At 48.2% G+C, this 25,457-nt stretch overlaps 3 protein-coding genes across 7 annotated transcripts; all 3 read right to left on the bottom strand.

Moving 5' to 3' along the window:
* Window positions 1-85: 85 nt before the first annotated feature.
* slc23a1 (solute carrier family 23 member 1) lies at window positions 86-7,893 on the bottom strand. 3 transcript variants are annotated; one of them, XM_044140604.1, is made up of 14 exons: window positions 7,225-7,893; window positions 5,694-5,849; window positions 4,835-4,992; window positions 4,679-4,767; window positions 4,529-4,596; window positions 3,839-4,020; window positions 3,601-3,721; window positions 3,367-3,523; window positions 3,125-3,272; window positions 2,944-3,049; window positions 1,633-1,762; window positions 1,419-1,562; window positions 874-969; window positions 86-596 (listed from the first exon to the last, which is right to left on the bottom strand). In XM_044140604.1, the coding sequence occupies exons 1-14, from the start codon at window positions 7,240-7,242 to the stop codon at window positions 334-336; spliced, it is 1,836 nt and encodes a 611-aa protein (XP_043996539.1). In that variant the 5' UTR covers window positions 7,243-7,893; the 3' UTR covers window positions 86-333. The 3 variants fall into 3 exon arrangements, with proteins under 3 accessions (XP_043996539.1, XP_043996540.1, XP_043996541.1); XM_044140605.1 differs by lacking the exon at window positions 7,225-7,893 and adding an exon at window positions 6,606-6,827 and having other exon boundaries at window positions 91-596; XM_044140606.1 differs by lacking the exon at window positions 7,225-7,893 and having other exon boundaries at window positions 92-596; window positions 4,835-4,972; window positions 5,694-6,097.
* A 19-nt stretch (window positions 7,894-7,912) lies between these two features.
* On the bottom strand, window positions 7,913-16,076 carry pwwp2a (PWWP domain containing 2A). The gene is made up of 3 exons (XM_044140601.1): window positions 14,795-16,076; window positions 12,005-13,574; window positions 7,913-9,722 (listed from the first exon to the last, which is right to left on the bottom strand). The coding sequence occupies exons 1-3, from the start codon at window positions 15,604-15,606 to the stop codon at window positions 9,633-9,635; spliced, it is 2,472 nt and encodes an 823-aa protein (XP_043996536.1). The 5' UTR covers window positions 15,607-16,076; the 3' UTR covers window positions 7,913-9,632.
* A 227-nt stretch (window positions 16,077-16,303) lies between these two features.
* On the bottom strand, window positions 16,304-25,197 carry oatx (organic anion transporter X). Of its 3 annotated transcripts, XM_044140608.1 has the most exons (17): window positions 25,128-25,186; window positions 24,846-24,913; window positions 24,592-24,672; window positions 24,347-24,514; window positions 23,706-23,779; window positions 23,497-23,635; window positions 21,419-21,522; window positions 21,127-21,281; window positions 20,632-20,800; window positions 20,188-20,311; window positions 20,001-20,116; window positions 19,018-19,072; window positions 18,778-18,937; window positions 18,331-18,439; window positions 18,174-18,252; window positions 17,726-17,853; window positions 16,304-17,387 (listed from the first exon to the last, which is right to left on the bottom strand). In XM_044140608.1, the coding sequence occupies exons 3-17, from the start codon at window positions 24,616-24,618 to the stop codon at window positions 17,237-17,239; spliced, it is 1,758 nt and encodes a 585-aa protein (XP_043996543.1). In that variant the 5' UTR covers window positions 24,619-24,672; window positions 24,846-24,913; window positions 25,128-25,186; the 3' UTR covers window positions 16,304-17,236. The 3 variants fall into 3 exon arrangements, 2 of the variants coding, with proteins under 2 accessions (XP_043996543.1, XP_043996544.1); XM_044140609.1 differs by lacking the exon at window positions 25,128-25,186 and having other exon boundaries at window positions 24,846-24,980; XR_006372939.1 differs by lacking the exon at window positions 16,304-17,387 and having other exon boundaries at window positions 18,174-18,248; window positions 25,128-25,197.
* Window positions 25,198-25,457: the final 260 nt, after the last annotated feature.

Raw genomic sequence — 25,457 nt, 5'->3', positions numbered from 1 at the left:
ATTCTTGAGTAAGTTGGCTGCTTTTGACCAGTAGGCGGCGCCATTTGTAAAGTTAAACTAGAGCATCACCAGAAACACAGTTCAATACATTTTATTGAAAACCTAACAAACTTCTGACCCAAACATTTGGTCCCAGTTCTGACCCTAAAGGTGAGGAGGGGGTGGAGCTACAGCAGATGGGAAACGGGAAGCTGTCATGAGTCCAGCTGCAGGAGCCATAATTTAATCAATAATCATATTGATAGACGAACCTTCTGATCAATTTTCTGGAAGAAAGTGCAGCTTTAAACTGATCAAATTCAACCTCATTGGCTCAGCCTGATGACATCACTGTCACACCTTGGTGCTTGGCAGGGAGGCGTCTCCTAGCTCCTCCCCCTGTCCCGCTAGCTCCTCCCCTGCCGGGGGCAGATCTTCCTCGCACACCCTAAAACCTGTGAAGGTGGGGCAGATGGGGAACCGGCGGAGCCAGCGGGTCCGTCTGACCACGCCCATGCCCACAGGGAAGTCATAGGAGCCTGAAGAGGGGGCGGGGCCTGATGTGGGCGCGGCGCTTGAGGAGCTCCACTGCACAAGTCCTCGCTCCTCCCTCGTTCCTGAACACAGAAGAAGAAAACAGGTGAATGTGACATCACTGCAGCTCCACCTGTCCACAATATTTAGGTTTTGTTGGTTCCAATCTTGTCTTTTTTTGGAATTGGTTTTCTTAAGAAATAAATCTAATCAAAGGGATTTAATGCTTTTATGTATTTGTAGAGGCTTGATATAAAAACTGAAATTCTGTGAAACAGAAAGTTCTCCATATAGACCAGAGCTGAAAATGCTCCTGATCAGCTGTTGCTATTGGCAACTGATGATTGGGTTGTTGTTCACCTGGTATTGTGTTGTCGAGACAAAAAGCCAGAAAACCTCCAACGAACATCTCAGTGGACAGAAGAACTGTCAGAATCTGATCCAGTTCTGCAACACCTGAACCAGAAGAGAGAGAATAATTTCAGTCAGATGAAAACCAGTACAGCCAACCAGCAGCTCCAGATGAAAACCAGTACAGCCAACCAGAAGTGTCTCTAATGTTCAGTTAGGAGGACTCCAGATTTTATTCACACTGAAACTGATTCAATTTCCAAATCAGAACCAGTTCAGTTCTGGTCTGTAGAACGACTGATTGGTCAGGAAGTCCTGCCTGGCCAGGCACAAGATGTAGTTGCCATGGTAACAACGACAGGTAGGACAGGTCATGGATGCAGACGGAGCAACAAGCAGTGTGTAACTCTGGTGTCATTTCATTATCCGCCAGCAGGGGGAGTCAACTCAGCTTTTATGTTTTAAATTGAGGGACTCAAAGCAGCAAATCAAAGAAATATTAAAACAAAAAAAAACTCTAATGAACACTAATATTCTCAGGTAAACACACTCACCTGTCCTGATGGCTTTCGGATGTGTGTCCATGTATGCTGGCAGCGTGAGGCCGAAAAACATTGAGAACCCGAGAACAAAAAGATTTCTGGAAGAGTTCAAATCAACCAGCTGTAGGTTTGATAGACCCACAGCTGTAATCATACCTGCAGATGAAATAAAAAGGATTAATGTGACCTCATCAACTCACCTGAGCTGAAAGAACCTGTGGCTTACCAAACAATGTGCAGAACATTCCTCCAAGGATGGGATCCGGCAGAGAGGCAAACAGAGCTGTGAACTTCCCAACCGATCCCAGGATGAACATGATCCCAGCTCCAAACTGCACCACCCGTCTGCTGCCCACCTACACACAGGTTGACCTTCAGACAAACATCGACACACACTGCAAAACGCCATCATGTTCTCTTTCCATGGACTCGGGCTTGTCCAGGTCTACAGAGTTTACTACCAACAGGGGGTGCACCGCTTTATCAGCCAGCTGATTTATTGGTGCCAATTTTCTTAATTTTGGGAGATCTTTAATTGGCCGATTTTTACATATGGAGCCGATCTTATCCATCGATCTTATCTAGCTTGGCAAAGGTCTAAGAATCAACCACGGTTGTCTTTAGCTCTCCAGTGGGAAAAGTTTGACTGACAGACCGGCCCTCCAAGTTATGTCTGCATGTTTACAATTAATAATAGTGGCCCACTTTTGCTAACTCAACAACTTTTTTGCTATATTGAGCAACATTTCAGACTAAAAAAAATTGGTATTGACCATAATCTGAATCGGCAGGTTAAGCTTTTTAAAAGATTGGTAATTGGCGATTGGCCAGAAAACTGCAATTGATGCACCCCTACTACCAACCCTGCTCTGCTTGACTTTAAAACTCCTAAACCTTCTGACATTTTTAGAAGACTCTTTTCTATAGCAGCAGTAAAAGACAAACTCCTCCATTTATATGGTCAGTATTATGTGAAATCAACTTTTTGTACTTTTTATCATCTTATAATTTTATTCCCACATCAACAACAAACCTGGAGTGTTGCTTTAATTCTTTCGTGTTTTAGAAATATTTTAATCTCCAAGGTGGAGCTGCTGAGCTCATTATAGGAAGGCAGATAATGGTTTAAGCACAACAGAAAACCGTTTCCCTTTTTCATTAGCAACCCCCAGATAGATTTCTACTGGCCTTAAATAACAGCTTAGCTGCCTCAGCACATAAAACTGAGATACTCCCCCTAGTGGTGACCAGAAACTACGAGACACTCAGCTCCCATGGTGATGCTAGCTGTCAATTGACACTAAATAAACAAAATGATTTTAAATACAACAGAACATTAAACCCTATGCTCAATAATCCAGAACTAGTAATAAATGGACCAGTAGGCCCAGGACGAGTACATCCAGCAACAGAACACCAAGTACCAGTAAATCCTGCACCAGTAAACCCCACACCAGTTCATCTGGAACCAGTAAAACTTGGAGTAATCTGACTAGATGTAAAGAAGGGTCTCATTCATCCTGGTGAAGATTTTCACCTTGGTGATTCCAAGGACTCCGATGTTGGGACTGGAGGAGGTCGATCCATTTCCTGTCCCTAGCAGACCTGCAATGATGCAGCAGGTTCCCTCAATGAAGATCCCCCTGAAACAAGCAACGCAGAAAATCAACAACCTGAACAGGAAAGGGGCGGAGCCAGCCACCGACTTCCAGACTCACCTGTTGATGGCATGAACTGGTGGCGGCGTGGCGCCCGACAGACGGGCGCAGGCGTAGTAATCTCCAATGGACTCCACAATCCCCGCCATGGTGGCACTCAACATCCCCAACACACCGGCAACAGTCACCACCGGCAACCCCCACTGACCTATAGGACATCATCATCATCATCATCATCATCATCATCATCATCATCATCATCATCAGCCCTGTGTCTTCATTACATCAGGGGCGTTCCTTACATGGGTAGGGCATCCTGAACCAGGGAGCTGACGCCATGATGTCCCCACGAGCGTCGGTCCGTCCTTTGTGTCCGTAGCGGTCCGGGTCGTTAGGAAGCAGGTCAGTTAAAGTCAGAACGTAACAAACGAGCCAGACCAGCATTATGGCAAGGATGATCTGTGACGAGAATCAGAGGATAATATCATTACATCACGTCATCACTGACTTCGCCGCCTCTGTGGAGTCTCATTTACAGGAAACATCTTGAAGATCTGGACTCTGGTGGACGTCAGTCCTTTTCTTCTGCTGTAAACAGGAACAGGAAGTGATGTTGTCCTCAGGTACTGAGCAAACAGCACAATCAGTAAAATACATCTGTAGAGAGAAACATACATGTCTGTTAAGGGTTACGTGTTTCAAGCTGAGAAGTTGAGAGATGCTGATAGGTGGACAGATGAACAGGTTTCGCAGACAGGTGGACAGGTGTCTTACAAAGCAGACAGGCCCCAGTGGGCCCCAGCTCGGTCTCCAGCGGTGGTGAACACGGACAGACCGATCAGGGAGACGGTTGGTGTGATGGTGAGTGGACCAATGTACTCCAATAGCAGACCAGGTAATCCAGACAAACCAATCACAACTTCCACCAGACTCGCTATGATGATGGCTCCCTGAATCTGTAAACAAGCAAAGAGCAAAACGTCTCCAGCATGCGCTCCTATAGAAAACAGAAACATCACGGAATCTTTTAGACCCTGAAGAACGAATTTAATCTGACCCAGCCGAGGAGAGGTAGGCTGGCCAGGGGTCAGGAGGCCACTGTGGGGGTTAAGAGGTAACATTCTACTCCACCAGGACACTGTGGCACAAAATACTAAATGGATCAGAACCGCCTTAACAATGAACCTTAAAGCTAAACTGAAGTCTGACAAGATTGAGTAATGTCTTCTATTATCAGACCTGCAGCAGAACCTGGCAACTTCTGACTCTCAACAGAAGAGAACCAGGCTCCAGTAGAGAGGCAGAGGTCCAGTTCTGGTCCAGTCCAGAGTTTGTCACGACCTTGTCTGAACCAGGTTCAGGCCCTTAGAGTTTAGTCTTCTTTAAGGACTTGTTGAAGTTGTCTGAAGAGACCAGAGTAGTCCTGACCCACATCTAGATGCCTGACCACCTAGGTCACCATACCTCTCTGATCCGAGGGTGCCAGACATGGGCAGTGTTGAGGGGAAGACTCCAGTTCCCATAAATCACATCTGGAAATAAAACCCAGAAATGTCAGGGTTGCCATGTTTATTCACAGAAACAAAGCATTAGTGCTCAAAAATAAAGAATCACCTTCACTGGGACACGCCCAGCGGTCCAGGCTGAGGATGGCCTGAGCAGGAATCAGGAAGGCAAAAGCACTGGCCTGAAACAAAGGAAGCCTGGAAGCACAGACTCACTTTAGTCTTCAGCTCCTCATATTCTCCTGAAGCTTCAGCAGAGACCTACCTGACTCCTACGGTGGTCTGGATCAGTGTGGTGATTCCAACGGTGGTGAAGATGGTTCCGATCAGCTGACTCACAGTGTTTTGGTCTCGTCCGACACACATAGCTTCAGCCAGAAGGAACGGGACTGCCACAGTGCCACTGAAACATGTCAGGTAATGCTGTGAACCAATGAGAAAAGAGTCACCCTTCAGTCTCAGCAGAAAGCTCAACGACCCAAATGGTGGGTCGTTGAGCCACCATTTGGCAGTTGATGAGCAGCTATCTGTAAAGCTAATTTTGCTCCGGTGTGCAACGTTGCCAAACCAATGTCAGACTCAGAAACTTCTCTGGTCTCCAGAAACTGATCAAACGCTGGTAGGTTTGGCCGTGCTACGGTTCGGTTCTGACCCACTGTGATGGAGCTGCTTTCCTGTGAAGGATCAAGGATTCAGCGTCCAGAAGAGGAAGCTGCTTCAGACCCGCTACCCAACCACAGGGTCTCCTTGGCAACACCTCAAATAAAACTGATTGGAAATCGACTCAGGAGGAGGAAAACCTAAAACTCTTCAATGTTGCACAACTTCATTGGTCATTTGACTATTGCTGCTAAAAATAATTAGTAGTAATTTTAGGGAAAGCCGGCTCCAGCAGGATTCTGTCAGAACCTCCAGATTTACTGGATCGGACTCCTGAACAGGATTTAAATGGACTGGGCATTTTTAGGCTGTTTGAAGAACATATTTTCTTTGTGACGGATTCATCAAGAACAAGACGAAGTAAACTGAAACATCCAGTCAGGACCCACCTGACCCATTATGGTCTGCAGAGTTCTGACAGAACCATTCTGGATGGAACTGGGCCAGCGTAGTCCGATTCTCACCTGTAGTCCCAGCAGAATGCACAGGTACCATGGTGGGACGTCTTCAATGGTGTAAATCATGTCTAGTCCCGCCCTCTCTGCTCTGATTGGCTGGTTTATGGAAGAATCGGACTTGCTCGGCCTCCGGCCCCGTCCATCTTCCAGGTAATCCGGGCCCTGTTTGGACAGAGGTGCAGAAGCCTGACCGGGTATTCAGGTTCAACAGATGGAGTTCAGGAACATTTAGTGAGAATAAGACGCTGACTGCAGAAGAAACGGTTTAGTTCTGAGAAAACAGATTTTTCTACATCAGCAGTGTGGAATCCACTCCTTAATGTCCAGAGTTCTGTTCCAGGTCCAAAACACCAAGGCCAGAAAATGTAAACAGATGACTGAAACGACAGGGCAATCTTCCCATTGGCAGCTTTCTGTGGCCGTCCCGAAACGGCAAGAAACAGCCAGAAAACCCCAGAAACCGCCAGAAATGAAAATATAGCCTGTGAGACAACAGAAACAGCCAGAAACAAAAAGAAATGGCCAGGAACGGGAAAAAAAGAAACAACTTGTGTGATAACAGAAACAGCAAGAAACAGCAGGAAATTGCAAGAAACAGCCAGAAACAAAAAGAAATGGTCAAAAACGGACAGAAACAGCTTTTGTGAGGACAGAAACGACAAGAAACAGCAAGAAACTGCTTGTGAAAGAACAAAAATGTCGGGACAAAACCGACAGCAAAGCAGAAAGGTGCTGGTTCAAACTTTTGCAGAAGGGAAGAATTAATGACAGATGAGTTTTCCTCTGGAGAACGATGGACTTTAGGTGGTTTAGAGATAACCTTTGACCCTTAGAGAAGCAACAGTTGCTGCTGAGTTTTTCCACCGTGGCATTGTGGTAACAACTCCTGATGATGCAGAGCAGGAATCTGATGATGACCTGTTGGCTAGCAGGTAGCCCTCAGCAGCTAGCCAGCAGCAGCTAACCGGCAGCTAACTAGCAGCTCCTGGTTCTGACTCAACCTCCTCACAAGAAGTAGGAAGGAGATGCTTGTTTGCTGTGATTCTCCTAACAGAAGGAAGTGATTGGTTCTCCTTGTGATTCCAGTGTTTCCAAGCTATTCCTGGTGTTTTCAGGTCATTCTGACTGACTGAGGAATGTAGTAACTGTGTAAAACATTTGCATGGACTATAAACTGCTGATTGTGTCACTGTGACCAAAATCAGAGCAAACAAACTTTGGTACCACTTCCAGGAAGGCACACACGTTTCTGAAGAATGGGAGTCACGCTTCGGTGTTGTGTACCTGTGTGTCCAGAGGTGAATTGACACCTGAAGCTGGATGGTTTGGAGGTTTCATTCGTCACAGATTTAATAATATTTCTTCACAGAAACTGATTTTGGACGAGTGGTCATCTTATCAAACCGGAAAGGCTTAAACAAAGTTTAACTCTGAGCCCTGAAACCCTCACCTCAAGTTTTGAGAACTCCCCCAACCTGGACCAGAATCAGAGCCAGAACCAGGACCAAAACCAGAATCAGAACCGTGAATGCCTTACCCTGGTGTCGTCCTCCATCTGAGCTGCAGTCGTCCGTCTGAAGGAACTCTGAGCTTCAGGATAGAGTCCAGCAGATCATTAACAGATTATTAACCATCAGCACAGAAACCTTTACCCATCTCACACCTGAGCTCACCTGAGGGGCCAATCATTGGCCCCGAGGACAGGAAGCTGAGAGCAGAACACCTTCATCACCAGCCACTCTCGCTGCAAGGCCTGGGAGGAAGCTGTGACTGAAACTGCTTCAGGAGACAAAAGGCTTCCTGTTGACCTCTGACCTTAATGTTCTGTGATGGCCTGATAGTCGGACCAGGAAACTCGTCAGGCAGAGGGGTCTTCCTCCTGGATCAGCATGAAGAGCAAATTATGGAGCTGGATTCAGCTGGAGCTGAAATGGTGTGGAAGCCAGTGGAAGTAGCTTTCAGGTGGTTCTATACTGGTTCTTCACTGGTCCCGCCTCTCTCCACCGAGACGCCACGGCAGTGTGACATCACGCTGAAGGACAGGAAACCGTCGCTCTGATGTCTCTCAGGCAGCCTCTTCACCTTCATCCTGGTGAAGTTAATTAAGTTGATTTCTTTCTTTACCCAAAGTGAGTCTGAAACCTCGTGGACAGCAGGTGGGAAACGTCGTCAGGATGTGACCTCTGACCCCTGATCAATAACCCACCGACACAGGAAAGTGTTTCACACATGCAGCATTTTTATTGCATTTCAATCTGTAAACAATAATAAAACAATTTCCTGTCTGCATCATTTTCAACTCAAACAATAAGAAAAAAAAATTTAATCTTCAAAATGTCATCAGACAACCAGTTAAAACCAGTTTGGACCAGTTCCCACTGGTTCAATCACAGGATGCTGATTTAAACTAGTTTAGAACATTTTAGACGGTGTGGAAACCAGTTGAGACCAGGTCAGACCAGTATTAACCAGTTCAAAATAGTTTATACAAGTTTTAACAAGGTCAGGCAGTTATAACCAGTTAAACCAGTTCAAAAAAGTTGTAACCAGTTCTGACCATGTCAGGCACATTTAATCTACTTCTCACCAGCTCAGAAGATTGTTTACTGGTTCAGTTAAACTTTGTGGAACCAGTTCCAATTGATTTAACCTATTTCAGACCATCAATACCCAGTTCCAACCGGTTTAAACCAATTTAAACATGTTTTATCCCAGTTAGATCAGATTAAACTACATAGCAGTTTTAATCAGATAATATTAAAATAAATCCAGAGATTGGAACCATTTCAGACCTAACCAGTTTAAATATCCACTCTGACCCGATTAAATTCATTAGTTCCCACTGAAATACTTTGACTGGACCAGGAACTGGGCAGATCTGACAAATCACTGGGAGAATCAGCTGCTAGAGAACCTGTTCTCTGATAGGCTGATTTGGAGAGCCGACTCATGGGATCAAAATTCACCAGCGCTTCGCCACGCCTCCAGAGGAGGAGCTGGAGGACAGAGACCCGACCGCACTGGACCGGGTCAGAACGGACCGGATCCAACCATACCAGAGAAAAGGAACGGAATAGGCACAAGCAAACCAGACCAAACTGGACCAGAGGAACCATCGTGAGACTGAAATGAGCTGAAAACAACCAGTAGAACCAGATGAAGCGAGGATGAGGACGTGAAGGAGGAAGAAACTCCCTGGTCACCTGAAGCGTCCAATCAGAACCAGACACTGAGAGGAACAGGAAGCAGGCGGTCTTCCTGTCCAGCAGAGCTTTGGGTATCATTCATGGTCCTGCCAGGCTGGTTCCCAGTTCATCAGACTGTGTTGACTTCAACCCAACTCCAGCATCCCACGTCTTCTTCTCTGCTGATGTTCTGCGGCTCGTTTCTGAGCAGGAAGTCCTTCGGCCGCAGCAGGAAGTAAGCGTCTGCGTGTTTCAGACCGCTGTTGACTATGCCAGGTCCACGTTTGGCCCCAGCGCCTCCACAGTGTCACTAAACCTCTGGCATTTCACTCAGAAATATTTCCGAGTCACATTAACCCGATCAATAAAGATGAGAATCACATCTGGTCCGACATTTTAATAATTTGTATCCGATTAAAAACCAAATAAAAACTTATCACTTTTTCATTTTTGTCTGAAAATGGATCAGAACGGATCATTTTCTCTGACCTGTGCAGCGTGGAGCCACCGCTCGGCCCGCCCACCGCTTCACCTGGAGCCACACCCAGGTGAGAGGTTGGGGGCGGAGCCTCACCTGCTGGTTCCAACTGAAGATGGCGTCTCCAGGTCAGGAAACTCTCCATCAAGGGCTGAGCTGAGTTGATCAACTGATCAATTTCTGATTGAAGGACGCAAGAACCTATAACCTGTACCTAGTATCCATGGAAACACAGCAGTAAGATCAATACATTGATTTTTCTTCATAAATATAAACTCTGCCTTAAATATTGATTATTGATGTCCATGTGTGTTCAGACCCCGCCCCCTGCGTGAAGCCGGCCTCCAGCGTCAGCAGCTCTTCAGCGGTGCGCTGCAGAGACACAGAAAGGCTGTTTACACTTTATTCACATCATCAATTCATTGATTATTGGCTCGGTCTGAACCTGGTGCTTCCGGAAGGCAAAGCTGCTCTCCATGTTGTGCTCAGGACACACGATAAACTCCGCCCACTGACACGGGTGTGAGCTTCGCTGCTGTTTCAGATCATCAACTCATCTCGGACAAAAACAATCTGAATAAAAGCTAAAAGTTTTTAAACCATGATTTCATCCTTGAAGGAAAAAGCTCCAAACCAACTCAGACCCAGTCTGACCTCTGCAACCCAGAGGTCACAGAACCTGCCTGACAACAGAAAGTTGCTCTGATGTGCAAAACCTCCAGGGCACAAGAAACCCCAGAGGAAGACAGAAAGCTAACCGCTAACAGCTAAGCAATAACAGATAACAGCTAGCCTCAAACAGCTAAAGAATAACAGCTAACTGCTAAGCAGTAACAGCTAGCCTCAAACAGTTAAGTGCTAACTGCTACATCGCTGAGGAACAAAATCTGTTGCTGGAATTGACAAAGTAAATAAGACAGAAAAATGTCCACACTAAACTCACACCCCACCTGTGGAGACCCAGAACCACTAGCAGAACCAGACTGAACCCTGAGAAGAACCGGCCCGGACTGAGCTGAGGAGGTTCTAATTGGACCAGGGACATGTCTAGGAGTTGCAGGTCTGGACCATCTACAGCGGATCAGTTCAGGGACATCACGAATCTACAGACAGAGCTGCATCTTATCTATAAAGTATCTAGTGGGGTGGCCTAGTCAAAGCCTGGTATTTAGCCAGAAACGCTGCAGCCTGACTCCCAACAGGTTCCTCCTGCTGGAAAACCCTCCAGTGTGTGAATTAAAGCCCCCGGCAGGAGCAGGAGTCAGAGTTCACCCACTGAAGCCAGAAACTCGTTCCCATTGGAAACACATGATGGGACCAGTTACTGTGTTCAGGTTGTGAATACTTTTCCACACAGGAAACCTGCTCATTTCTCAGGTTGTCTGATGCTAACACGCATTGATGATCTGAAACCCTCAGAGGAATCTGGAAGGGGCGTGAATACTCTCTACAGACTGATTCAACCAGTGCCTGCTGGTACTCTCCCACTCTGAAGCCGCTCTGCAGACCAGTTTACCCAACATCTGTTTGCAGGTGAGAAAGTCTGAGGCGTGCCCATGAGCAAGGCACCGGCAGTCAAACAGAGGGGAACGTAATGGCGCCCACGGAAGTAATGGCGCCCGCGGAAATGATGACGCCCACGATGTTTAAAGAGCAGTTGGACAGTTTATTAACAGATTCAAACAGAAAGACATGTACACTGGTCAGAGTCTCTGATCTGCAAACAGACGGTAAAAAGAGTCCGACAGTCACAGCAGAAAGAAGATCCACCTTCATCATCCTCATCTGGCTAACAGTCAGTGTGTCCTACCTGTCCTACCTGTTCCACCTGTCCCCAGTCCAGGAACTCAGGCTCAGGGCTCCAAACACAGAACGAGTGAGACGTCAAAACAAAACATCTCTGAACGTAAACCAGGAGGATCCAAGAGTTACATCGGACAATCTGATTGGCTAAAACTAATTCCTGTTTACTGGAACCCACCTTACTGGGAACCAGTTGGGATCCAGATTAAAGGTATCCAGTTTACCAATGAACTGAACTGACTGCTGGAGCCAATCAAACGCAGCTGCGATGATGTAAGCACACTAGGGACCAGAGTGTGTGACTCCCGACCGTGTTCTGGACCCGCAGCCTCAGTTTGGACCACACTCAATTTCACAGTTAAATGTCTAAACAGAACTTCAAAATAAAGTACAAATATTTTCAGTCAAACTCGACAGGAAGTGATGTCAGTGTGTCAGCATTTCAAGCCCCAGTAAGACCTGAAGGGGGCACCAGAGCGTCATCGATAGATACAAAAATAAAACTGTCAGCCATTTTGATCGATGACCTCACCATTATGGAGCCTGATGAGAGATTAGTGTTTACAACAGGTCAGGTAGGAGTGATGTCATCATGATGTCAGACTGGCGAGCCAATCATCGCCCTGAATATCCTGATAAATGATGACATCAGTGAGCTGAAATGCTGCCACCTGACCAGGTGGAAGATTAAGCACCGCCCCCTGCCATCTGAGGCTCCTCCCCTCCTCTCCACACAGGAAACAGTCTTTATTAGTCTGGGTTGGCTCCTCCCAGTGAATGAAATGGGCGGGGCCAGTGTAATAGGGGCGGGGCCTATGCTACGTCTCGAACTGCGTGAGCAGCGCACGGACCTCTGGCGTCAGCTGCTTGGCGGCGCTAGCGGCCTCGGCGATGGCCCGGCGGTACGGCCCCTTCCTCTTCTTGTCGAAGCGTGACTGGAACGTCTCGAGGAAGGGCGAGAGCTGCGCCAGCGGCAGGAAGGAAGTGGTGGGCGAGCCGAACCAGGAGACCCGCGCCTCCTGCCGCACCGCCAGCCCCGTGTCACCGCGGCGCGCCACCGTGATGCCCAGCACGCGTGCCGGCCACCAGGGGAACCCGTAGATCTTGGCCCAGACGATGTCGCCGACGCACACGGTGCGGCCGTCCGGCAGCAGACACTTGGACACGGACTTGGAGAAGACGGACGACGAGGACGAAGACGAGGAGGAGGAGGACGTGGACGACTTCCTGCGGCGCTTCGGGTCGCCGTCCTCCTCGTCCTCGCCCGCCAGCGGGGTGCACAGAGGGACGAAAGAGGAAGGTGGGGCTGGGGGAGGGGCAGAGGAAGAGGACGGCGGGTCCCCGGGGGGCGGGAGGTCAAAGGTCTCTGTGGAGCTGCACTCTGAGTGGGAGGAGTCTAGGGAGCAGGAGGACGGCAGGGGAGGCTCCGCCTCCTGCCAGCCAGCTCCTTCCTGCGCCTCTCCATCACTCGTTTCTATGGCGACAGCGGCCGGGGGAGGGGTGGGAGGAGCTGGCGGCGAGGGGGTGGGGCTTGTGGCGGGTCGGGGCGATGCCTCAGAGGCGGAGCTCGGCGCCAGGTCGTCGGTACGATACCTTTGAGGTTTGAGGCGCATTCTGGGTGGCAGCGGCGCAGGGACGGCGGCACCGCCCGGGTTCTGCAAGCGGCGGGTGAAGTGGACCTTCTGCCCATGGTTCTGCAACGCCGCTGCCCTGGTCACTGCCTTGCCACGGTCCTGGTTCTGGTCTTTGGGTCGGCGGTGCGGAGCCAACTTCTGGAGGACTTTGCGGGCGTCGGGGCAGTCCGCCGCCGGGGTCAAAACCTTCTTAGAGTTCAGTTGCAGGCGCATCCGGCCGGATGCCGCTGTCGAGGAAGAGGAGGAGACCACGCCTCTCAGGACACGCCGCGAGGACTGCGGCCCCTGTAACCCTGACGACCGCTTGTCAGCACTGCGCCCCGACTTGTCATCCATCTTCAGACGCTTCAACTCCGAGGACATGGGAGCGTCCGCTGGCCGTCGCCGCCGCGTCGCCTCCTCCCCCCGTCGCGCCTCCCGATGGCCGCCTGATGCCACCACACCTTTGCACTTATCACATAGCACCTGGCGGGGGCGGAGCTTGATGGCGTTCATGATGGAGGTGGGCTCCTCGCTGCGGTAACGCCGCTTCGGCCTCTTGATCTTGCGAGGCGGCGGCTGAGGTAAGGCCTGCTGGTAGGTGTCCCTGATGAACAAAGGCGGCGGGTATGGCGCCCCCTCCTGGAACAGCGGTGGCGGCTTGGGGCCGCATGGCTGGGGGGCGGCTGCCTCGTCCAGCTCGGTGCGCGGCCCGTCGCCAACGGCGGCCGTCTGCAGAGACGCTGCAGGACGGCAGCGGTCGTCTCGTCTGGGAAACACGGTGACAGGAATTCCAAAAGGTCCGAACCTGCAGAAACAGGACAGTACTGTTAGAACCAGAACAACAGCTGGTACCAGAATATCTGATCAATAGAATCAACCAGATCAGAACCCGGTCAAAACCCCCTCACAACCGACCCAGATCGCAACACCAAGCTTTGGAGAGTCTGAATGGTTCTGGCTCAGTTCACTTCCAATCTCGTTGTTGTTTTTGGGCCAGAACTTCTGAACCAAAACCAGCTGAGTCATCAGCTGGTCTGGAAGGGTCAACCCTAAACCAACGAGAATTCCTGCAGCGCTGGATGAGAGAAACCCAATTAGAACCAACCAGGTGGGGGTGGGGGAGTATCAGGTGAAATAAAGCCGCCATCATCATGTTGACATTTGTTTTTTAATACTTCATTTTTATCTAGTGGCTCTTTAATTTTATTGTCTGTATGAATGGGCCACTTAATTTCCTTCATGATCAATGAACTACCTAACTGTTCTGACCCGGCCGACCTCAACCAGTCTCTCTCTAAAGACCAAGTTGGCTGAGCTGTGTTACTGAGACCAAGCTCTGTAGAGGTTCTGTAGATCAGGGGTCTCCCAGTCCAGTCCTCAAGGGCTACATGATACAACTTTTAGATGCATCTCTGCTCAAACACACCTGGAACAAATAACCTGATTGTTCCCAGCCTATTGCAGAGCTGAATGAACGCTGCTGAGAACAGAGATGCATCTAGAAGTTGCAGGATGGTAGCCCTTGAGGGCTAGACTGGGAGACCCCTGTTGTAGAGGTTCTGCCTCTGGTGCACAAGAACATCAAACGTGACCCAAAACTCAGCCGGACAACTTGTTGTTTTGATGGTGAAGACAATTTGAAAGTTTTGAGGACAATTGACGAAGGTTCTGGACCTTTGAACCCATGTAGAAACCAGAACCAAAACAATGCTGGCGATCCGGTTCTGTTAGAACCAGCTCTGTCAAAGGAGATCCTTTTGCAGAGACGAGAACTTGGAGATGATGTGGAGAACCCAACACTGGCTCAGCTACTGGAAAAACACCAGAGAAGAAGAATGTCTTCCACTGATGAATGGATGAATCCAGTCAGAAATCATCAGAACTTTTCAGGGCCAACCACTAACTAGGTCGGTTCTGATCACTGACTCTGAACCCATAGGGCATGAGAAGTTCTGTTCTAACCCTGTTAGGTTCTGGTCACAACAATACAAAACCTACTGTGGATTTTGTGGGTGAGATCATTACCTTTTGGACACGTCCATCAGAACCCCAGAGAAGACCTGCTCCCCCAGCCGGAACGACACCACCAGCGCGTCATCGATCACGTGCTCCAGGCTGACTCGGACCTCGGCACCAGGACTCAGGTCCAGCACAGAACTCGGTTCCGACCCAGAGCTATCCTCGGGCTTCGGTCTCGCTGAGCTCTTACAGAACCCGTTGGCAGGTTCTGAGTTCTCATCCAAAACTGAATCCTCCGTAGGTCCAGGTACCAACTCCTCCTGCTCCAGAATCGTGTAGCACCGGTCCAGTTCCGTGGTCTCGGTAGGTTCTGCCGGTTCGGCCAGAGATAGACCGGCCTCAGAGACCGGAGCGGGGTCCGGAACCGAGTGCAGAAAAACTGCGGGGGGTTGCGGGTCCAGAGGAATGGTTTGATAGGTACTGGTACTGTCTGAGTTCGGCAGTCCGGGAAAGACCCTCTCAGAACCGCTGCAGTCCACCGGGAGGTTCGAAAGGCCTGTGGTCGCGGTTTGGTCCGGGTGGACGCCGCTCCGGTTCAACACATCCTCTGTGGTCCCGCTCCGGTCTAGCTGACCCTCTATGGTTCTGTCTGTCGCGGGTAAAACCGATCCCACCCCGGGGTTCTGCTCCGGACCAACATGGCGGCTCTCCCTGGATTCTCCGTTGTCTGGATTCCCACCTGGACTGGATTCTGGGCCGTCGTTGGGTTCCGCCGGAATCTCGTGATGTGCGGGGCTGTACGGTCCGGGTTCCGGCGGACTCTCGGACCGTGTTGTGGTCGGAACCGCAGCTCCTGGCTCCGCAGCCACGGCCGCCATTTTGTTCCGTTGATCTACTGAGTGGCGATGAAGCCCCACCCTCCTGCTCCACGGCCTCTTGCCTAGAGCTGCTCTGATTGGTCTTATGTCCTGTCAGTTAATGACAGCGGGTTAGATCGACGTCTGTGATTGGCTGATTGAGCGAGACTCTATGACTACGCATCGTTTGTCAGCCGGTGAAACAGGTGGCGCATCCTGTGGTCGGAGCGTCTCTCTATGAAACCCACCGGATCTCCGGCGGGAAGACCCTTTAGGATCCAGCAGCAGGATCACGGGACCGATGTGATCCACATCACAGCAAAATCTCTTAAATAAATGAATAAAGAACTCCAGGCTAATCATAAGCCTGGAGTAACATAACATCTGTATATTAAAATGCATACTAAAATGTTCCACTTTATTAGTTGTTAGTGATGCAAACAGGCTGGATTCATCTGAGCAGATAAGATGTTGTGACTCCTCCCTCACTGCTGCCACCATCCACATATTCTCTGTTTTCCATCCAGAGATGTTCTTTCAGACTCAGCATTTATCTGCTTCATTGTTTCTCAACAATTAAAGAGTCACTGATGTATTACTTCTCCCTATAGAAAGTCAATGCTTCCTCTGACAGCATCTGACTTCTCAAAGATGTTTGCTCGCGCTAATTCAGATTCTGGTCCTGAAGGAGGTTTTATTCCTGTTCTATGGATGCTATTTCTTTCTACTGCCACTTGATGAAGCCAGTAAATGTCTGGTTTACTCACCATCATAACCTGAACTTGATGTAATGTGAAATTACCAGGATTAATTTCAATCTGTTTGATGTGTTTTGGTACTCCTGTACATTGGACAAGTATGTTTGTCTCTTGGGGTGAATTGGAAACTGGCTCTAGGTAGATGGAGAATTTGTTTGAGAAAACAAGCTCCTCCCACACCACTCAATATCACTTCCAGCTGGGCCATCAACTAGCAAACTGTAGGGGAATGAACCCTGAATGGATCAAAACACAGATGATGACTGAACAGAACCTGAACCGGGTCACTGCTAAAACAAAGCTTAGAGTCTAAGTCTTTATTATAATCTTAGACAGTAAGTGGACAGTTCTGTTCGCATGGACCAGAACTTGATGAAAGAACAGATTTATTAATTCTGCTGATGCCTTTCAGTGACACAACGTAGCCCTTTGAGATCTCAAGATATAATGAGCATAAAAAAAAAAAAATTAGTTATTATTATAGTACAGAAAAGGAGATGACAAAACAAACGGGTAAACTGAAAAGCAGAACATCCGTGATCCCTGCTGAATGTTCTTAAAGCACACATGACCTGTGAACCATGTGGCTGAGAAAAGAAACAGATCAGACTCAGATTATCAATATGTTTATTGACGGCAGCCAATAAGTGCTTTGGACAATAATCAGTAATCAATAATCAGTGATCAATAATCAGTGTCTTCAGTCAATTTATTCATATCTCAACTCTAGACATTAAACGTCATTCATCATCTGGGCAGTTCAGGTTCTTCTCATCTCTAAACAATCACCTGCTTATTGATTACAGATTAAACTTTACTGTTAAAATCGTTCACGTGGCTAATTGGTCTGCAGTGATTGGTCCAGACCCTGTGATGTAGCATCCTGTGATTGGTTAGAGAGCATTGAGGCCATTTCCCTCTTTCTCATTCAGTCCTTTTAAGGCCACGCCTTCATTTGTGACCACACCCCAGTCATCAGGAGAAGCATTGCCCTCGTCCAGAGCCACGCCCTCTTTCAGGTGGGAGCCACAGCTTCCTCCAGACCTTGACACACATAATAATTAATGATTCCAATCTGATCAGTGAGCTCCAGGGTTATGGAGGAGCAGCGCTCTGGATGCTATCCATCAAAACCTCCCAGAACCCAGAAGAAAGAACCACAGAACCACAGTCACAAGGATCCAGATACTGGGTCTAACCGCAGGATCCCACTGCGGGATCCCACTGCGGGATGGGATCCTGCAGTGGGATCCTCAGCAGGTTTTGAGTTGTTCTGTTTGTGATGTTTGCGTTGTTTGATCAGAACCAGCTGAGGTGCAGCTCTCTGTTTTGGGATCCGGATCAGAACCTGAAGAGTTCTGGAGCCGCAGCAGACAGCTCACCTGCTTTCCTCCACATCCTCGATGGTGTCGGGCAGCGGCTTGTTGAGCGTCTCCGGCAGGAATAAGGCGAAACCGCTCGCCAGCACTGCAGCGCCCCCATAGACCACACTGGGTAGTGCAGGAAACACCTGGCAATGTGAAGAACAGTTCTGTGGGCCGGTTGCTACGGTGATGATGTGATACTGTACGTTTAAGCGGGAGGTAAAAAAAAATCTGACATTAACCTCGCTCTAATTGAACCGTTATGATCGATTATTAATCAATACCAGATGTTAGTTTCCTAAGACCTGGACTGTAATTGGCCAAAGCCGAACCATGTTTACATCTCAATTGGACCTGTTGAACCAAAGCTAAATAAATATTTCCGTGTCCAAGCAGACCGGCTGCTGTTTAGCCATAAAATGTACCAGAAGGTTCTAATTTTGGCTCTGGTTCCAGTCGGGCTCACCTCGTCCAGGATCAGAACTGCAGGCGCCGCCATGCTGCCAATCCTCGCCATCATGGAGACGAAGCCCATTCCTGTCTGCCTGGAAGTACAGCACGACATGTTCAGGTGACCTGGTCAGAAGTTCTGATGAGGACGGAACCGGGCCTGCTGGACCCACCTGATGACAGTGGGGTAGAGCTCTCCGGTGTACAGGTAGACGGTGGTGAAGGAGGACGATGTGAAGGCTTTACCCAGACAGGCTAGGGAGGTTCTGAGGTTCTGCATGTCTGCAGGATAGAGACCAGAACCAGATCCAGATCAGGACAACAAACCGGGTTAAAACCAGAACCACACATTACAAAATGATCAGCATTAGAATCACAAATTAGAGATTAGATCCAGATCAGAACCAGTGATTTGGCCTGAGTCAGAATCAGAACCACACAGTGAGTCGGGTCAGAATTTAATACATAATCTGAACAAAGATTAGAGATGGAGTCAGAATCAGAACCAGAACGGGAGATAGTTCTGAAAACCCAAAAAAGACGGGGTAGAGATCAGATCTGGAATCAGGGTGAGAGTCCGGGCTGGATTTAGGGTCATATCAGAACCAGAACCTCTGTACCTGTGGGGACAAAGATGTTGGCAAAGATGATGACAGCCGACAGGAAGAGGCACGACACCTGGGTGACCCGCCTGCCCAGGTAACTGAGCATGCCCAGAGCCAAGAACTTTGCAGGAATATCTACGGCTCCAAAGATGAGCTGCATCAGGTAAATACTTACCTGGAATGACCCACAGCCAATCAGAATGCAGTTCACTCCAGAAACAACAAAGACAGGTGAGCAGAAATCAGAGAACTCACCCCGAACTTCTGCAGGTCCATCACCAAACCATAGTAAGCAAAACTGGTGGAGAACCTGCAGACAGGTACACAGGTAAACACCCGACCAATCACAGGACAGACCCTTGAACAATCATAGGAAGGTACAGTGGACTCCACACCCTCCTCATCCTCCTCCCCGCCTGCTTTTCCCCGTTCTGGTGTTGGAAGGATCTATCTCGACACCATTGTAATAGAGATTGTAATAGAAAATTTTGTTTTAGCCTTATTTCATCTTTGATGGAACTGATGACACTTTTTAAACTTTTATTTACTGATTATATCTGCTGTGTTTTGGTATTTCTGCAAGATGTGTTTTTCCATTAAATAAGTTTCCAGATAATGTTTAGATGTTTCTAAACATTATCTGGATAGTGTTTAGATAGTTTCTTATACTATCTTATACTAAGGATAAGATAGTATAAGAGATCTGAAGTCAACTTGGGTAAAATGCTTAACCTGGCAATTGTCTCAAAGGACTGACATGTGGAATGTAGTTTGTACCCTTGTTTGACTCAGTACCCATGACTAACTGACAAAGAAGAATTAGAAGTTTCTCCTGAAATCCTTATCGGTTCTCTTTCCTCCAATAAAATCGTCCCCTCCAAGAGGTGAGGGATAGTTCATGAGGTGGGGGTAAGCATTGTCTCTGTGGTCCATCTGGCAATAGATCAGACTTTGGGTGGATATTTTCCTTGCTGTGACTATATAACAATGTGATGTGACTGCGTTCAGGGCTCTTCTCCTGACTGCGTTCAGTCAGTCAGGCCTTCAAACGCTTTTGCCTTCAAATAAAGAAACTTAAAGAGAAAGATTAATCTTTTTCTTATTATTGAAACAGATTCTCATTCTTTGATAAATGAAGTTTACATAACAAGATTCACCATGAACACCTAACCCCAAGAGGAACAGTAACATGAAGGCAAGAAACAGGTGAAACTGGTTAAAACAGGTGAATTTCTCACCAGACGGCTGTCAGACAGATGGAGATGCGTCTTATCCTTCTGGTCTTCAGCAGATCGAAGGCTGTAAACGATGAACGGCTCGACTCAATCTCTTTACTCATGTGAGAGTGAAGTACCTGTAGTAATGTGGTGCCAAAGTCAGGTCTTCATTGGTCAGAGTACAACTGCACATGTAAACAGAGGTTACCTCCAAGGTCAGTTTGTTGATGGCCTCTGGTCTCCTATTGATCCGAGCGACTCTGTGGAGATTCTTTAAGGCTTCCTCAGACCGACGGTTCATCACCAGCCAACGAGCTGACTCTGCATACCACCTGCCCAATCACAGTCCAGACATTCAATCACCCGACCAATCACAGGACAGACCGTTGAACAATCATAGGAAGGTACAGTGGACTCCACACCCTCCTCATCCTCCTCCCCGCCTGCTTTTCCCCGTTCTGGTGTTGGAAGGATCTATCTCGACACCATTCCAGGTGCGAAGGTATATTTGGTGTATGAACTATTAAGAGAAGTAGCTAGGATCATTTTTTGACGTGGTCTCGAGTATTTACAGATTTTAGCAGGTGGTGGGCGCCTGTGGTCCCTAACCACTATAAATCCCAGGGATCCACTGTGCCGGGGCTTCACTGACCAGCTGTAGGTGAAGAACAGGAACTGAGGTGCGCAGACGACCACCTGGAGCTTCCTCCAGTCTCTCAGCCAATAGGCAAGGCCTGCCAAGATTATCTGACCAAAGGTGAAGAAGAAGGAGGTGAGAGTCCCCACTACTGTCCGTGTTTTGGTTGGGATCCACTCCACCTCTGAGGAGAGAGAGGAAGGAAGACGGTCAGTAGGCGAGCACAGACATAGCAACTGTTCTACTTTATCCAACAGTAAACAAAGAATGTCAGTATTTCTGACAATAATTAGATTTCTACAATAATCTAACATTTGAAAAGGGGGCAGAACAGAAATGACTGAAAATTTGGTTTAATTTTCTCAATGAAGGAGAAGAAAAAGTTTTCACTTAAAACATTTTGACGCCCCCTACTGGGGAAATGTGTTGTTACAGCTCTAGGCTCTATAGCTTCATTATTGAACAAACAGTCAGGTAACCATTCAGACATGTAAACAGGTAAACGTGTACTGAGTGAGACTCCGTTGAGGATGATTCCAGACATGGCCATCCCGCTCAGAAACCTGAAGATGCAATAGGCGGTGTATGAAGGAGAGAGGGCGGAGCTACAGCCAAGAACAGCCAGCTGTAGATATGACCATATAAGGACAGACTTCCTGCCAAACCTGAGAGACAAACAGTGTGTTAAGAAATACCTATGGCTGATAGAAATGACATGAATTCAGACTTAGTATATAGAACATGTCTGATGGTTTCCACCTCCCTGATGGGTCAGGTGAAACTCTGGCCAGGTGAGTCTCACCTGTCCGACAGGCCACCAAACACAATGGCTCCGGTTAAAACACCACCCATATAGATGGTCTGGATCATCTGCTTCAGAGGACGCAGAGAGCACACCAGGTCCCACTGAGACAGACGGGTGGAGAGATAAAGTCAGGTTGGTGCATTAGAAGCTCTGAAACATGAAGCAATTTATTATCGTAAAGTGAATTAATATGATTAATGTTATAAATTTGGTCATTAATGTTATTGTTGTTATTAACACTGTTTCTAATGTTGGTATTAATGTTACTAATTAGAGTTGGGCTGCTCAGAGTGGCAGCATGTTGGAGTAGCTTTGAACTTTCATTGACATTTTTTCTTTTTCAAACTTTCATTCTTTCCTTTCTGGAGTAAAAGCTGGAATAATACCACAGCTGAAGCCAGAAGTCCAAGAGGAGTCGAAAAGGAAACGTCAACTTCCTGTTAGGAGGATGGAGTTATTGTCATACTGCAGGATCCAGTTTGGCTTCAGTTGTAATATTTTGACAGATGGTCTCAGATTCTCCTCTACCTCCCTCTGACAGACGATGGAGTCCATGATGGATGTGAGCTGGTCAGGTTCTGCTTACCTATCTGAGGAAGCAGACAAGCACATTTCAGGAACCCCTGAAATTTGCTTATCACCATGGAGATGGAGACACCATCAAACACCTGCCCCACCCCCCTGTCACCTGACTAAAGCAGCGAATCTGATTTCTCCATTTAGCCTAATCTGCTCTACAGATTGGCGAGTCTCCAGCAGACTCAGGTGGCGCCTCGCCGCAACGTATGGCTCTGGTTCTGGAACCAGTCTCCTTGAGAGAGGTTGGACGCTCTTCCACTCTGGAGTTGCCCATGTTGAGAGGCGACAGGCAGGAGTGAGCAAACTTGTTGCACCAAATCTTGGTGCCTGAACATTGGGGTTCAACCCCCTAAATGAGAAGGTAACCTCCCTCCACCTATGAATGGGGGGATGGGTTCTGACTGTTGTTTGTGCTTATGCACCAAACAGCAGTTCAGATTATCCTCCCTTTTTGGAGTGCCCCTCTGGGGGACTTTCACACCTCCATTGTTGAGGCAACCCTCCAACCTGTTGGAGGACACCTTCAATGAGAGATGCTATCAGGCTGAAGAAGGAGTCCTATTGGGCCGTTTTGGCCTGCGGGACCTTAGAAGCAGCTGATGGGTACAGGCAGTCCAAGGGGTGGTTGCTGAGGCAAAAACTCGGGAGTGGAAGGAGTTCAGAGAGGCCATAAAAGACTTTTGCATGGCTTCGAGGTGATTCTAGTCCACCATCCAGCATCTCAGGAGAGGGAAGCAGTACGGCACCAACACTGTTTATAGTGGGGTTGGTGTGATGCTGATCTTGACTCGTAACGTTGTGGGCCAGTGGGCAGAATACTTCAAAGACCTCCTCAATCCCACCAACATGCCTTCCATTTTCTTTGCAAGGTGTCTGTGCTCTCTCTCAGAGAGAGAAGCTCAGTCATCCAGGAGGGGCTCAGAGTAGAGCCTCTGCTTCTTCACATTGAGAGGAGCCAATTGAGGTGGATCAACATCTGGTGAGGATGGAGACTTCCTGGTGAGAAGTTCAGTTCCTACCAGGAAGAGACCCAGAGGAATGGCTTAGGAATATAAAAATCTCGGCGTTCAACTGGACAGTTTGGAGACGCAGTTCTCTAGAAGAACAGAGCAACTGGAGGAAGATAAGATCCTTCGAGGTTTGGATCTAACATCAGTCTGTTGGTGGGATCGCCATCAGAACTTGAACTAGGGACATGAATAGATGACGATGCAAAGAAGGATTTTTCATAAAACCAAGTAAATTCTGGTCAACCCTGTCCATCCTCTTCATCAGAGTGTCTTCAGTCAGAGGCTTCTTCAGATTTCCTTAATAAAATACTTGAATTTGAATTTTATGCTATTATTAATGTTATTATAAATGTAATTAATGCTATTAATCCAGTTAGTAATGTTATTAATGCTGTTAATGTTGTTATTAATGTTGTCATTCAGATGCCGCAGGCTGAATCCAAACCAATCATCTTCTGCTTTCCATCAGCCAATCACAACTGTTACCTCGGAGACGGTGGTGGCTGAGAACTCTGATTGGTCGAAGCTCCATCCATCCACGCATCCTTCGGTCTGCAGCTCACTGACGTTCAGGGCGTTCAGAGAAATGTTGAGGCTCAACATGTGCCATTGCGGCTCCACATATCTGAATTAGGACAGGAAGTGATGTCAGAGATGTCACCACAAAAGAGAACAAAGGGCAAAAGCCAGTTTACCTCCTGCAGCGGTCGAGTCTATTTCCTGAAGGATCTGGAGGGATGAAGACCTTCAGTAGCTGCTGCTCGTCCACCTGAAGCAGCCAATCAGAGCCCCCCATTAGAACAGTCAATCGGAGTCATGCATTAGAACAACCAATCAGACTGCATCAGCTCTCAGCTACTCATTAATGCTGTGATGTTTCATGCATGTAAAAATTTATATTGCGTAAACATGAGCAAACTTTTCCTGCTGTGGAAAAGCACAGCAGCCACTCAAACATTTTCAGTTGACGATGATGAAGCTGAACCTCATTTAGCCTGATATATGAAAACATTTGAAACAATAATAGATCTCCCGTACACTCCGGAGGATTCTCTGCTGAGTTTGAAGAAACATTTTCACTTGAATTGATCATTTCTTTTGTATTTTTTCTGTTATGTTTTGCAAGGTGACCCCTTGAACCTGGAAAGACATGCAGGTTCATGCAGCTGGATGTTTCAGGATTCCCTCAATGCCTTGTGGGGAAAGCATGAAAACTCAAACTGAGAACGTTTAAGCACAAGGCCCACGCTGAGCCTCCAGCAGCTTCATCATGTCTCCTCTGCTCCCTCCTGATTGGCTGAGTGGCTCTTCCAGAACCTGGAAGAGAGACAGTTACCTGGTAGATGCGCCCCAGGTCCTGCAGGCTCTGATTGGTGGCTGGTTTGCAGTGGTGGACTGGGATTCCTGAGACGAAGTTGTTGAGCAGGTTCTGACTCGCCGTCATCAGACCAGGTAAACTGATTAGGATCACATGGATCCACTGGTACCTGCCAAAGCCACCCACCTCACCATGGCAGCCAGACACCAGGAAAGTTATTCATCAGGTGAAAGGAGCGCCGGAGAGGAAGAGAGCGGACTCACCTGGTCCAGCAGGTCAGTGAAGCCCATCCCAGCGATGCAATGCAGACAGTCAGGAGCGGCCAGGACAGGTCAGTGTCTGAACTGCAGGTCCGTCACAGCAAAACTCATCAACCACCCAAAACCTACTCGTTAACATCCCAGACCATCCAACCCCCCCGTCTCCCCGGGACTCTAAACCTGAAAGATCTGAACAGTCTGGAGAAATTCCTGAAGGATTACAGAAAAAGAAAAGAGGATTTTCTGGCTGTACTTACCGTCTGCAGGCTGCTGGAGGACTGGAGCACTGGAGGACGGAGCAGGGTGGAGCAGCAGAGGACAACTGCTGGAGGTAAATGATTGGACAAGGAAACAGGACTGAGTCCAGCACCGGCATTCTGGTTGACGCTAACATCCTCAGAACAATGAGTCTCCAGAAGGTTAACCTTTGACCCTATGGTTAGCTTCACTAGTCCACCTGCTGTTCTGACCTAGGTCAGTACAGAACATCCTGTCCCGCGCCCCGCCCCCTTCTCCCCACCTCCGTCTGTTTCACTGACCCGGTTCCTCGCTGGGCTCCTCTTGGTCCAGCTGAGTCCCAGACAACAAACATCCCAGCAGGTCGGTCGAGCCTCGCAGCATCTGTGGTCGGTCACATAGTTTGTCACATAGAGCCGCTCAGCCAATCAGGAGGCAGCAGAGGAGACATGATGAAGCTGCTGGAGGCTCAGCGTGGGCCTCGTGCGTAAGAGTTCACAGTTTGAGTTTTCATGCGTCCCTCACAAGGCATGTAGGGAATCCTGAAACATTCAGCTGCATGAACCCGCTTGAGGCTGCGCTACATTCCTCCATTCATCCTGATCTGCATGAAGCAGAGCTGCAGGTGCTGC

Source organism: Gambusia affinis, linkage group LG15, assembly GCF_019740435.1.
Source record: "Gambusia affinis linkage group LG15, SWU_Gaff_1.0, whole genome shotgun sequence".
Taxonomy (NCBI): Eukaryota; Metazoa; Chordata; class Actinopteri; order Cyprinodontiformes; family Poeciliidae; genus Gambusia; species Gambusia affinis.
The sequence above is the reverse complement of the archived record's forward strand: the minus strand, read 5'-3'. Positions and strand labels throughout refer to the sequence as shown.

Excerpts from the sequence above, each read along its gene's own strand:
- slc23a1 (XM_044140604.1), bottom strand. Across the intron at positions 4,993-5,693 it reads GCATTCTGCTGGGACTACAG|CATTACCTGACATGTTTCAG; the intron begins GTGAGAATCGGA and ends ATTGGTTCACAG. Across the intron at positions 1,563-1,632 it reads AATGTTCTGCACATTGTTTG|GTATGATTACAGCTGTGGGT; the intron begins GTAAGCCACAGG and ends TTTCATCTGCAG.
- pwwp2a (XM_044140601.1), bottom strand. The coding sequence starts at position 15,606 with ATGGCGGCCGTGGCTGCGGAGCCAGGAGCTGCGGTTCCGACCACAACA. Across the intron at positions 13,575-14,794 it reads CTGATGGACGTGTCCAAAAG|GTTCGGACCTTTTGGAATTC; the intron begins GTAATGATCTCA and ends CTGTTTCTGCAG. Across the intron at positions 9,723-12,004 it reads CCAAGCAGCTGACGCCAGAG|CGCACCGCTGAAGAGCTGCT; the intron begins GTCCGTGCGCTG and ends GTGTCTCTGCAG.
- oatx (XM_044140608.1), bottom strand. The coding sequence starts at position 24,618 with ATGGGCTTCACTGACCTGCTGGACCAG. Across the intron at positions 20,117-20,187 it reads TCAACAAACTGACCTTGGAG|GTACTTCACTCTCACATGAG; the intron begins GTAACCTCTGTT and ends ACATTACTACAG. Across the intron at positions 17,854-18,173 it reads CAGTTCTGATCCTGGACGAG|GTGTTTCCTGCACTACCCAG; the intron begins GTGAGCCCGACT and ends TCACATTGCCAG.